General features: G+C 36.1%; 2 protein-coding genes across 2 annotated transcripts; both read left to right on the forward strand.

Moving 5' to 3' along the window:
- Positions 1–1590: 1590 nt before the first annotated feature.
- On the forward strand, positions 1591–9955 carry LOC142979117 (uncharacterized). Its single transcript, XM_076123912.1, has 6 exons — positions 1591–4889; positions 5926–5974; positions 7107–7211; positions 7499–7676; positions 7934–8072; positions 8189–9955. The coding sequence occupies exons 1-6, from the start codon at positions 1591–1593 to the stop codon at positions 8910–8912; spliced, it is 4494 nt and encodes a 1497-aa protein (XP_075980027.1). The 3' UTR covers positions 8913–9955.
- A 485-nt stretch (positions 9956–10440) lies between these two features.
- On the forward strand, positions 10441–13348 carry RagC-D (Ras-related GTP binding C/D). The gene is made up of 8 exons (XM_076114915.1): positions 10441–10588; positions 10671–10813; positions 11130–11358; positions 11442–11537; positions 11917–12135; positions 12305–12447; positions 12783–12931; positions 13064–13348. Exons 1-8 carry the CDS (start codon positions 10586–10588, stop codon positions 13243–13245), a joined length of 1164 nt encoding a protein of 387 aa, XP_075971030.1. The 5' UTR covers positions 10441–10585; the 3' UTR covers positions 13246–13348.
- Positions 13349–13388: the final 40 nt, after the last annotated feature.

Raw genomic sequence — 13388 nt, forward strand, 5'->3', positions numbered from 1 at the left:
AACGATAAGTACAACTGAAAACAAGTCAAAGTTTAGGACTATACCCACCTATTTATCTCTAGGGCCGCGCTCAGATTGATCGCTCGTTTTTATATTTCACTGGTACGAACATAATATGACGATTGATCATAGCCTACTATTGTACGTAGGTATGTATCGTGTATCTCACTCAGTTGACAAATAATCGATAGCCACTTCGCAGTAGGAACACACCTACAATGCTTTTTTTTTCAAACTATGGTGATTGATGAATTATGTCACAGCAGCTGCAGTGCTGTATATCGGCTATCAGATTGACATACATAGACATACTAGTTGTCAACTGAGAAACACAGTAGGTACGCATGCTGCGGGCACCCTCATCATCTTCTACTAATAAGAACGTGCGCAATATTCCCTTGTGCCGACTACTATGTTAGGTAGGTATGGTATATAAATAAAACCTAGAGGTTCCACTTGCTGTCCGTACCTAAGTAAGTATCTACTAAGAGCTATACGTAGGTACCTACTTAGTAATTGATTAATAACAACTTAACTATTCAATCACTAGGGTAGTCGAGCTGGAAATACTGCAGCAACGACATCGCAATGTACATTCATTTTACATAACACGGAAGACATTGATATCACATCTGAGGATTTAATATTACAATTAGGTAAGAAATTTTTTTTTACGTGAAGCACGTTAGTACCTACTTATCATCGGAAAAATAAGTCTCTAGCAAATTCACGTTCTGAATTTCAAGTTTTACGAAAACACATGGTCTAATATAAAGAAATCTGTTTCCAGATAAAAATGCCATTCCCTGTCCACGTTGTAAACAAATACTTGAACATGCTCAGAAGTTACTTGCTAAGGTGCCTATCATTGATAAAAATGATATTGTTGGCGTATGTGATCATTGTCGGTTAAAAACACGAGCACAAGAAACTTGTATAAAATGCAAAGATACTGTGAACAAATTCTTGCTAAGCCGAGGCGTACAAAAGGACGATACAAAAAGGAATATCAAATTGTGGTTAGACAAAATCGGGCTCGTTTTAAGTAATGTAATTTCTAAAGAGGCACCAACAAAAACAAAACTTCGTTCATATTCCGAAATAGACTTTGATCTAATAAAAATACAATCGTCCAGATCATTTCGCGAAATTAAAACGGAACAAATGTTTCGCTCAGAGGCAAAATTATTGCACTCTCTTGTAACAGAACAAAAGGGTAGAGATCGACCTTTAAAAAAGCCTGTAAATTTTAAAGAATACACTGAACCTGCAGACATATTTCCCTTGACAAGATCTGATAGTATGTCGCTTTCATTCCAAGACCATTTAGATGATGACTATAATCGTAAGAAATCAGTAAATCGATTTATGGACGAAGAAATTAATATCATGCGAAGAAAACCGGAACATTTAAGTAAAGAAGATATAGATCGTTATTTAAACGAAGAGGAAAACATTATTCGGCGCAAACTGGCGAAACTTTCGGTTGAAGGGAAAAGCATATCGCAAAAAGTGACAAAACAAAAACAGGATAAGGAACAACCAGGAGATCGTTTTTTAACAGATGAAGAAAAAAATGTTTTGCGCAAGATGGCGGAATATGGACATGATAAAGAACAACCAGAAGATCGTCGCCTGATTGAAGAGGAGAAAAACATTCATCTTAAAGCAACAAAACCCACGCTAGATAAGGAACAACTAGGAGATCGTTCTCTGCCCGAAAAAGAAAAACATGTACGTGAAGAAGCAAAATATGAACACGATAAAGAACAACTAAAAGATCACCATTTGACTGAAGACGAAGGAAACATTATGCGTAAAGTGACAAAACAAACGTCGGACATAGAACCGGGAGGACGTCCTGTAATGGATAAGGAAAAACAAGAACCACAAAGAGATCGTCATTTAATTGAGGACGAGAAAAAAGATCTTCACAAGGTAACAAAACAAGGGCTTGATAAGGAACCACCAGGAAGTATTCCTGTGCCAAAAGAAGAAAAACGTGATACTCGAGAAATTACAAAATACGCACGTGATAAAGAACAGTTAAAGGATCAACCTTTGACAAAGGAAGTGGAAAGCCGAGAGCAATCGGGTGATCGTTATTTAACTCAAAGAGATAAAGATGTTGCACGCGAGGAAACAATATCTGTGCATGATAAGAAACAACGGAAAGACCAGGAATCGGATGAAAAGGAAAAATTTTTATCTGATAAACTTGCAAAATCTACACATGGCAAGGAAAAACTAACAGATCGTTTAAAACCAGAAGAAGAAAAAGGTGCTGCACGTGAGGTAACAAAATTAACGCAAGATAAAAAACAACCGACAGACCGTCATTTGTCTGAAGAAGAAAGAAATATTTTACAAAAAATTCAAAAATCGACTCACGGGAAGGAACAATTAGGAGATCATTATATGACTGAACCAGTAAAAATCGCTGAGCGTGAGTTAACAAAATTAGTGGACGATAAAGTGCAACCGAAAGATCATCAACTGACTGAAGATGAAAAAAACATTTTGCAGAAAATCACAAAATCAACGCATGTTAAGGAACAACTAGAAGAACGTTATTTAACTGAAAAAATTAAACCCGCAGTCCCCAAGATCACAAAATATACATTGGATAGAGAACCACCCGGTGATCGTTACAATGCCGAAAAAGATAAGTCCTACATGCCCCAGAAAATTACAAAAAATATGCAAGACATCGAGCAACCAGGAGTAAGTTACTTACCAGAAGATAAAAAAAATATTTTACTCAAAGGAACCAATTTATCCCAAGATAAAAAGAAAGAACAAGAAGACATTTATTTATCAGAAGAAGAGAAAAGGGTACTTCGTAAAGTTACAAAATTTACATACGATGAAGATCAGCTAGGAGAACGATTTTTAACCGGACAGACAGCAGACATTATAAACAAAGGAACAGAATATATAGTTGGAATGGAAAAACAAGGCGATAGCTACTTAACTGAAAATGAGAAAGTTATTTTACGTAACATAATGGTAAAGTCTCAAGACAAGCGAAAGCCTGAGGATCGACATTTAACTGAAGAAGAAAGGAAGGCTGTGCGTAAAATAGCGAACTATACGCTCGACATTAAACTCAGTAGTCTTTCTACGGACGAGAAAAAAAATGTTTCACTTAAGGGCACAAAATATAAGGAACAACAAGGAGATAGTTATTTAACTGACGAAGAAAAAAAAATTCTACGTAAGGTCACAACATTTTCACATTTAACAGAACAAACAAAGGATGATATTTTAACAGATGAAGAAAAAAAGACTTTGCGTAGGGTGACCAATGTAAAGGTACCAACAGATATAACTACAGAAGAAGAAATTTTACTACGCAAGGTGACAGAAGTTGAGGCAGAAGATTTTTTGACTGAAGTAGAAAAGGCAACTTTACGTACAGTTTATATAAAGTATACGAAAGAGAAGAAGTCAATAAAGAAACCCAAAGAAAGTTTACAAGCCGAATTTAAAAACTTAATACAGTCTAAAGTAAAGGAAATAAGTGTGGAAAACCTTCAGAAGGACCTGAGTTTCTTTTTCCCTAATATGTCTCAAGCTGATGTGCGTAAACCAAAACGACGCGTAGTTACTTCAGCTGAACTTATCGAAAACACACGTGAAAATCTTCGGTTAAAAGCTGAGGAAGAACAAAAGAAATTGGAACTAGAGCGGAAAAAACAACTCGAGGAAGAGGAAAGAAAAAGGATTGCTCGTGAAGAAAGGAAAAGGCAAAAAGAAGCAGACCGACTAGAAAAAGAACAAAGAGAAAAAGAAGAAAAACAAAGAAAGCTAGAAGAAGAAAAAGAAGAAAAGCGCAGAAAACTCGAAGAAGAAAAAGAAGAGAAACGAAGAAAGCTTGAGGAAGAAAAAGAAGAAAAACGTAGACGGCTCGAAGAAGAAAAAGAAGAAAAACGAAGAAAGCTCGAAGCCGACAAAGATGAAAAACGAAAGAAGACTGATGAAGATAAAGATGGTAAAACTAAATCAACTGAAGAAAAACGAAAACCTGTCAAGGAAACTACTAAACCGCTCGAAGAAAAAACACAGAAAAGCTTACAACCGTCAGAAGAAAAAGAACCAAAGAAAAGGCAATCACTTGATGAAAAGGAACAGAAAAAAAGACCGTTAGATGAAGAAAAAACAAAAGTAGCGTCGAAAGTCGCCGTGGGTAAAAAGGAAAGCTCACACGCACCACAAACTAATGGCGATATGGAAGCACTAAAACAATTACGACTGGACCACGCAAAAAATAAGGAAGAAGAATTAAAAAATCGAAAAGAATTAGAAAGGCAAGAAAAGCTTGCAAGGGATGCTGCTAATAAAGCGCAAGATGGCAAAGAATTAACCACGACTAAACCTCTAGAAAGTAAACCATTAAGAATAGAAACTAAAGATAAGAAACCAGCACCAATTAAAAAAGAAGAACCAGAAATAGAAGTTCCAATGAATCAAATAAAGCTGCGTCAACCTAGTATGGACGATTTAATGTTACGTTTAATTAAAATAAAACAAGCCATGGATCCTCATAAATTACGTACACGTCCAGATGTCGATCATCGAACATTACTCAAAGAGCGCGATAAAATAATTAAAAGCTTACGTCATATGAGTAAAGATTCGGATATGCAATTGACACGTGAATTACTTGAGCGTGCAATGATCGCTGAAAAAGAAGCTGATGAATTAAATGATATCATTATTGGTGATAAAATTGCAAAATATAAACTACCGTTCCCGCCTGCTGAAACTGAGACACAGGAAGCAATTCCTATGGTATTTCACATCCAAAACCTAGAAGATCCTCCTTTGGTGGTACTTCCGCCTAAGGAAGAAAAAGTTGAAACCAAGGTGAGTAATACGAATGTCGAGTAATTAGAATTACTTTGGTGTTGTCCATAACTACTTATTAGCTGTCCTGCTCATGCCATTCTTGTTATGACCTGGCTATCCCGGTAAGCGAAGCGCTCACAGAAAGATCCATATTATTCAGCAAACCACCGTGCTTTATAAACATTGCCATAATACATTGCAATTTTACACAAAAACCATGCTACTCGGTCGCTCTGTAAATACTACATCTCTTCGTGAGCACTTTTAAAAGTGATAGTTTTTGGTGCCCTCGGTCGGATGCCAAGCGTCTGTAGTTGGTACAATCAAATCCAAAGTCCAAAAGTCGCGTAACGGCTTCATATATTCAAAACCTCTTTATTTTATTGCAAAATGTTAATAAATACCTGAACAAAATTAGGTGAAATTAGAATGAACAAAACGTTTTAATCAATGCCAAAGTTGTTAGAATAATCTGCATGCTTCGGAGTATAGGAAGATGGAATATGTTAAGCTACTTTTGAAGCTGACTATGCCTACAAGTAGGTAGGTACATATATACACTTAGGTATGTGCGTTATTATTCGTCAAAAAGTTTCCTGTGGAAATGAAACTGGTGAAAAGATTGCACCGATTTTTTTAAAATAGTAAAGTTGTTCTTATTTTAAATTGCAATGTCGTGCACTTTGTAAGGAACTTTGTCGGGTTCAGTTCTACAAAATAAAACTTATTCACTGACTAATATTAATATTGTTAACTATTATATAAGTAAGTATCTGTATAAGTAATTGTAAGAGTTTAGAAAGTGCTGTGGACAAGGGTTATATGTGTTGGTAAGGTATCTGAAATCAAATTATTTTGTAGCGTAAGTTCACACCTCTTTTGACTAGCTACATCAATACTGGCTGACAAACTTTCTAAAATTATAAAAAAAGAACATTTTACCTACCAATTGTCACATTATATTTATGAAGTTTTAGTGCGATATATTCAATTTGTTTTACGTTTTTATTTTTAGTACTTTATCAAGTACGGTTTTGATATCCCGTTTATTTACGAACAAATTATATTCAACAGTATAATTTTTCCATCCGATATGTCAAAGAAAAAAGCAGCGGTGGAAACGGTATGTTTTGCCTTACCTACAAAAGTTTTATAAAGGGGAATAAAAAATACTACGTCGCTGATGTTTAATAAGCATATTATTAATTAAGAATGTATTTACAAAAATATACTAGCTTGATACATAAGTGTCAAATAAAAAACGTTCGGTATACAGTCGGTGGAGAAATCAGTGAATAAGTACGTAAAAAAATAAAAATATAAAGTGGACATAAAACCTCTTTTTTTTAAAGTCGTATAAAGCCGAGGAAATTAATCGAATTTGATTATAATCATCATCGTCATCATCACCATCATCGTCATTGCGTACCTGGCATTTTCAAGCGTAGATCACACTGGCACGTTAAGAGAAAGACGCGTTTTCTTCTGCTTTAGACTTTCATTGTAATAGTTCCTTAACCAACAAAAAAAAATCTTTTTTATGGTCATGTTAACTGATAGCGTTTAGTAGAGTACACGGTAACACGCTACGAATTTACGGTGTTGATCCCGGTCGCGGTCCTAGTATGATTTCACTGGTTCATTGTTAAAAACATGACCTATGTAGGATTCGATTTTAAACACAGTTTACGGAGGACCAAGAGGTCCAATACATCCTGAGGATACTTAATTGAAGGTAAAGATTTACATCGCTAGCGACTCATACTTACCAAATATTTTAACGACAGCTTCCTTCTGGCAATATAAACTGGCGCTGGGCGTAAAATATGTGACGCGGTCGGTATTGTATGCGACTGCCGCGCAAGAGGTCTCGGGTTCGAATCCTGTGTCGGGCTAAAACATCTTCTCTGTTTTCTGTTAAGAATTTCTCAGAGATTGCCCGGAGTCAGGAAGTTGAGGTCATAGAACTCCGTACCCTCGGATAACACGTAAAGCCGTCGGTCCTGCGCCTGACAGCCACGGGCTATAAGAATTGAAGAATAGACTGTATCTGTGTATTGTGCACACACTTGGACACTATAAACAAAGTCCTGCACCGCTGGCCAGTTTCAATGAAACTGACCGCCGCCGCCGTAGCCGGATATCGTACAGGACATTATTATAAACTTTATCTATCATTCCTGACGAAAATAAATACCTCAAGATGATTGGCTACCAGCGCTGAAAACAGAGATAAAAAGAAAACTTATTTACAGGTTGACCCAGATTTGACTAAAGGTATTATACGGTACGCTTTGTCCGATCGAACTTTCATCGAAAAGGGTTGGACAATGCTGCCTACTGAAAAAGTGGTGCGGAAGGTATGTTTATTATGGATGAATTGAATTAAATTAGGAGGTCTCATATCATAAGCGTGTATATTTTTATGGGTAGGTACTGGTACCTACTTTTACAATATTTTAGCGTGATTAGGGAATGGCTTCCTGTCTTTTTTATTCTTATTGGAAATAATAGGTAAGTAGGTATTTGATCATCTAACTCATCAAATGAAAAGATTAACCCATTAATGCCCCACTGCTGGGCAAGGCCAGAGTCTCCAGCACCTAATGAGGGAGGCTAAACTAATTTGTTGGTTTTATATTACCAGATGAATGTTTATCGAATGCGACCTGCTCATCCCGAGTTTGACTGGTTTGAACATAATAAAAATAAACGCCTAATGACCTACGATACCGGTGAGAAATTAGCAGAATTTGAAGAAAGTGGACGCGGTCGATGGTACTACCGAAATGGTCGTCTCGCTCTTGACTATTATGATGCAGAAGGTTACAATTATCTCGTTGCATTTGACTATTACATATCGACGTATTGTTATGGTTTTTACGTAGGTACTTACGTGCTATAACTCTAGGGTCCCGCTTTTATTAGCAGCAAAAAATAAGGGACTTTCTTCACTGGTTCCTTGGCTATGTTAGATGTCTTGCGGACTCTTGCGACGCAATACTCATACAGCGAACGAAGACTATTTCGAATATATCCAACTTTTTTCGGAGTATAATATTAATTCTGTATTTTCTTGTAGAAACAAACGCTCAGCAACGGTTTGTGGTGTATAGTAGTGGAGAACCTGACGAGCGTGGCCGATCACACCCAATAACAATTCTTGCAACATTTGATTATCTCGGTAATGGCATAGTTTTTGATCATGCTGGTAAAATAAGGTTAGTACATTATCGATTTACTCTTATACAAAGTACTTTATGCGCTAAAACAGACAATAAAATTATTATTTGTAACTTAAATCGTTGAATAACAATGTATTACGTCTCGCATTCAGGCTCAAATACAATCAGACGGAAGGTGTTGTGCTAGATCGCGGTATTGGTCCAGTATCACATTGGAAATGGCACACTTTGAACGACCCTCCCGTTTTGCAACAGGTCATGATAGACACACAGATGGCTCATAAAGATCCTGACATATACAAACTTGGAGGGCCAGGTGACAAAAAAGCTCGTCCAGATAACGAGGAAATGCTGGCTATTGAATTTGATAATTTTATCAAGGAAAAGAGTAAAAAGTTATCTCAAAAGTTTAAACCATTCCAAATAAAAATGAAAGCTCTGAAGATCAATGAGCATTTTTCATTAAAAGTTCTCGATCAAGCCACGATATATTTGATTTATCGAGATGGATCAACGAATTTAAAACTTAACATTGGTATGGTATTAGATCACCAAGAAATTGTAGATACTGATACTGCTGAAGTAGGAGAGGTTTCAAACAATCTGGAACGTCTACCAGCACGCACTGATAGCCTTGCAGGGTTGCAGCGTAGCGTAGCGTATGCTCAACGTTTTGAACGAATGCGCACAGAGCGCGATCGCAGGTTGCGACCATCAGCACCTTGTGCTAGTGCTGATCTGTTGGTTGCGGCCGCTTCTCGTCCCCTGCGCCCTCCGTTAAGGACCGTGCCTAGTAGATCTTCGTCCGGCACCGGTATATGTAGGTGCAGTAGAAAACCCCCCAGTAATGTATACTATAATACTCGCCTGACTTGATTTTTTCCTAACTGTATTACTTAATAATTCGTACATATTTTGTTTGTGATTAATTTGTAATTGTTTATTTTATATAACATAATTGTCTTTTTTAAGTGCCTATGTAGGTAATTATTAATTATTTTATAACTTCACCTATATTACTACTTAGAATGTTATGTTTTTCGGAAGAGGTAAAATTTCCAACCACGTTTATTCTAACGCCTACCTGACTGTGCTGAACTATTGTTACGATGTATGCAAATATTTTTGTATGAGTAGGCCTGGCACATGTCGTGAGTGTGAACACCATTTTACAGAATGCCTGTAGCTACGGACGCTGCGGCGCGTCTGCGTAGGAATATTGTTATAAAGTTCTTCTAGAGCTTACAATGTTACAATGCTAGTCTTTTATAAAAGTACAAGGCATTTGTAAAAAAAGTCTCGTTATAGCTGATTTTCGTTACTAATTATATGCATCTTTGTTTACCAGTAGGTTTAAAGATCGTGCTCACAAGTTGTGCCTGGGCTGTAATTTCACTTCATAGCTCGCGCCAAATAACTTTGAGTCTAAATATTGCCCCGAGTCGCTGTTGGGATTCCCCACGGGGGAAGTAATATGTTAAAAACAGTAGATTTGGAAGGGGAGGTCAGGTGACAAAACAGTTGGTCTCCGTGATCTCTTTAGAGACATTTAAGAGTCCTAAGTCTCTAGTTGTTGATTTTTTATTTCATCGCAGCAGAAAGCGACACAGCTATTTGGCGCCAACTAAACCTTGTTTTTACCCACCAATTCATTCTTTGCAGACCTTAATGCCAAGAGTTCGCATCGGTTTGCCGGAGAGGTCTTCCTGTGCCGATGTTCTATCGTGGGTAAATTCATATAAATTTTAAAGTGATCGGAATACACATGAGCGTACTGTTGTGCAGCATGCGAACATGTGATCGACTTGGGAAGGCGTACCATAATGACCTATCCGGTGGACCGGAGCCAGCTTTAGCATGCGGAAACCTTCAATGTATATTTTTTATTAGTATTATTAATAAATTTATGAGTACCTATCTACAAATCTCTTTTTATTTCTTATCCCTGCAGCTGTCTGTTAACTTATTGGGTGAACAACGATCTTATTCGGCAAAAGCTCATTGTAAGCACGCACGAGTGCAGAGTTGAGTTAAAGCCGACGTTCAGTTGGTGTAACATTGTGCGGATCCCTTCATAAATAAAGTATGGTAGCTTATATTTTTCCATGTTACCTACTTAGGTACTTAACCCTTACTTCCTACAGAGATCTAAATTAACACATTTAACTGCGACATGCATACTACGTCGTGTATGCTGCGGCTGGTTGTCAATAAAATTATACTATGCCGTCAGATACCTATCGATACGGCTATTTTGCCTGTTTCTTTAGAGTATTAAAACTTACCCATGTATAATTTGTTTTGTCTGGTTATAATTAAAAAAAATAATTTTGAACGCACCATTACTCTGTCAAGATAATGACAGTCATTGACAGAAATTGACAGATTAATTTGAAATGGACGTCATGTCATTAATGTCAGCTAGTCTGTGTACTCAGCAGTAGTTTATTTTGTTAAATAAATACGCAGTGTTTCAAATAAAATGTTAAAAGCGTAACTGGTTTGATTACTAGTTTTGTATATAATTGCCCCGTAATATATAAACGAAAATGGTAAGTGGCTCTTTGTATTATACATGTGAGTACATAAGAGTAGCAATGGTACAAATTAGTCTTTATCAACTTTATGATTCAGAGTTATCAGGACGATCCCAGTTGTTATGTGGGATCCTTTCCCAAGGACTTCAGTTACGGACCTTTTGAACAAAATGGTGAAGGCGACAATACGTCATTACAGGAAGATCACAAGCCTCGAATTCTTTTAATGGGACTTCGAAGGTAGGTCCGCCTTTAAGATTATTCCAAAAATAATTTAGTAATCAGTACGCCATCATAGGCGTAATAAACCTCAAAAGCCCCAAAGAATAAATAATTTGTGTATCACCACCAATTGTGTTATGTATGTCCAATCTTCTAATTGAGAAAGTCACTTAGTGGTAGCTATGCCATGCATAGCATTTTAATTACTCATAAGACTCTTATAAGAAACATTAATGTATCACAAAGGTTTTAGCACAATACAGTGGTTTTTGTGCTAATAAAGGAATTGTTATAAATATTGTTATGTTTCACAGTGACAATTGTCATTTTTCAGATCAGGAAAGTCATCTATACAAAAAGTAGTATTTCATAAAATGTCGCCAAATGAAACTTTATTTTTGGAGTCGACAAATAAAATTGTTAAAGATGATATAAACAACAGCAGTTTTGTACAGTTTCAAATATGGGACTTTCCAGGCCAAATAGATTTCTTTGATGCCACTTTTGATTCTGACACAATATTCGGTGGATGTGGAGCACTGGTGTTTGTTATTGATGCTCAGGTAATTATAACAAACTCAAAGCAAACAATTACATTAATGAAACTATTAAACAACCAACTGAGATTTTGTTTTATGACTTTCAGGATGACTATCAAGATGCCTTGGAAAAATTGCAACTTACAGTCACTAAAGCTTACAGAGTAAATAGTAACATTAAATTTGAAGTATTTATACATAAAGTGAGTATAAATTGCCTTGTTTTGCAATGAATATAGTAATTAATACCTAGATAGAGTTACATTGTATTGATTATGTTAGTATTTAGTACATACTGTATTTACCAATGACTTATCATTGAACATAAATATGTGACTCATTAGTTACAAACATCTGTGTATTGATTAAAATTAGGACAAACAATCTGTCATAACAGAAACTTGTGTGTGGTAAAATATATCATGTAACATGTGATCAAACCACTGCTTTGTGTAGTGGTTGCACTTCCCACGCTAGTGGTAGGGGGTTCGGACAGGAGGTAACCCACCATTTATTTATAAGCAGTTCAAACAATACTTTCGCAAACAGAGATCAGCAGTATATCTTATAAATTATTTTAAGGTTGATGGCCTGAATGATGATTACAAGATGGAGTCTCAAAGGGACATTCACCACCGAGCAACAGAGGACCTTGCTGAAGCTGGTCTGGACCATGTGCACCTCTCTTTTCATCTCACCTCCATCTATGATCACTCTATATTTGAAGCATTCAGCAAAGTTGTTCAAAAGTTGATTCCACAATTACCTACACTAGAAAACCTTTTGAACATTCTTATATCTGTAAGTATGACTATTTAATAATATTATTGACATTGATTGATTAATAAGGGACCAGTTGTTTAAAAAACCTGCTTTTAAACAACTGGTCCCTTATGTTGCCAGTGTAGTGGACTGAAAATTCTAGGGGTAGAATTTTATGTGTATGTAATTTGATCATACTTTTTTATAGAATTCTGGCATAGAGAAGGCATTCCTCTTTGATGTGGTCTCCAAGATATACATAGCAACAGACAGCTCTCCAGTGGACATGCAGAGTTACGAATTATGCTGTGATATGATTGATGTAGTCATTGATATTTCTTGTATATATGGGTAAGTAATACAGTTAAAAGGTAATAATAAAATAAATAGGTTTTTCCCTAATGGGTGGCTAGGAGGCATAGAACATTGTGACAAATGCAAGGAATATGGTGTAGGTAATGCTTTATGATGGATGGATTTTTCCTTGTAGACCCCATTTTGTAAAATGCTTATTTTTGTTGCATAAGCTTTAGCTGACAACAGAAAACATAATATATATTTTGACTAATACTATGCTTAACACAAGGAATGTAGAAATTATGATTATAATCGCGTTGGGTATCTGAATCTGAATATAAAATTATGTAGATAGTATAATTTTAAAGTCAAAATGATTTATTTTTCAGTATGGTGGACGAAACTGAAGTGAACACATTCAACAGCCAAAGTTCGAGTTTAATTAAGTTGAATAATGGCACTGTGCTGTATCTTCGTGAGGTTAACAAATTCCTCGCGCTCGTATGCATCTTACGAGAAGAGAATTTCCAAAAACAAGGTAATGATCAAAAACTTAAAAACAACTGTTCTGCTAAGTAACTGATATTGGCACGTTATGGTACATTATTATTATTACATAGCAAGGCAATTACATAAAGTAACATTAATAAACATTATTTATCTTTTTCAGGTGTGATAGATTACAATTTTCTGTGCTTCCGTGATGCTATTACTCAAGTGTTTGAGTTACGCAACAAATGTCAAAATGCGATCGCGTCGAGTGCAACGTCGGGTACTCCAGAGCCTGTTCCAAACGGCGCAGCAGACTCTACGGAGAGTACTTCGGACCGCTCGCAAACTCATTTACCATAGCATATCAACACGACGCTTATTTTTGCAACGTTAATTTAATATGTATGATCTATATTTTTAAAATAAACATTATGTGAATAAAAGAGCATAATTACGTTATTAATTAAGATATTTTATTTAGCTGCGAATATTCCCTAATTCTG

The sequence above is a fragment of the Anticarsia gemmatalis genome, chromosome 1 (assembly GCF_050436995.1).
Source record: "Anticarsia gemmatalis isolate Benzon Research Colony breed Stoneville strain chromosome 1, ilAntGemm2 primary, whole genome shotgun sequence".
Classification (NCBI taxonomy): domain Eukaryota; kingdom Metazoa; phylum Arthropoda; class Insecta; order Lepidoptera; family Erebidae; genus Anticarsia; species Anticarsia gemmatalis.

Excerpts from the sequence above, each read along its gene's own strand:
- LOC142979117 (XM_076123912.1), top strand. The coding sequence starts at position 1,591 with ATGGCGGAATATGGACATGATAAAGAACAACCAGAAGATCGTCGCCTG. Across the intron at positions 5,975-7,106 it reads AAAAAGCAGCGGTGGAAACG|GTTGACCCAGATTTGACTAA; the intron begins GTATGTTTTGCC and ends ACTTATTTACAG. Across the intron at positions 7,677-7,933 it reads TGACTATTATGATGCAGAAG|AAACAAACGCTCAGCAACGG; the intron begins GTTACAATTATC and ends ATTTTCTTGTAG.
- RagC-D (XM_076114915.1), top strand. Across the intron at positions 11,538-11,916 it reads TTGAAGTATTTATACATAAA|GTTGATGGCCTGAATGATGA; the intron begins GTGAGTATAAAT and ends AATTATTTTAAG. Across the intron at positions 12,932-13,063 it reads AGAGAATTTCCAAAAACAAG|GTGTGATAGATTACAATTTT; the intron begins GTAATGATCAAA and ends TATCTTTTTCAG.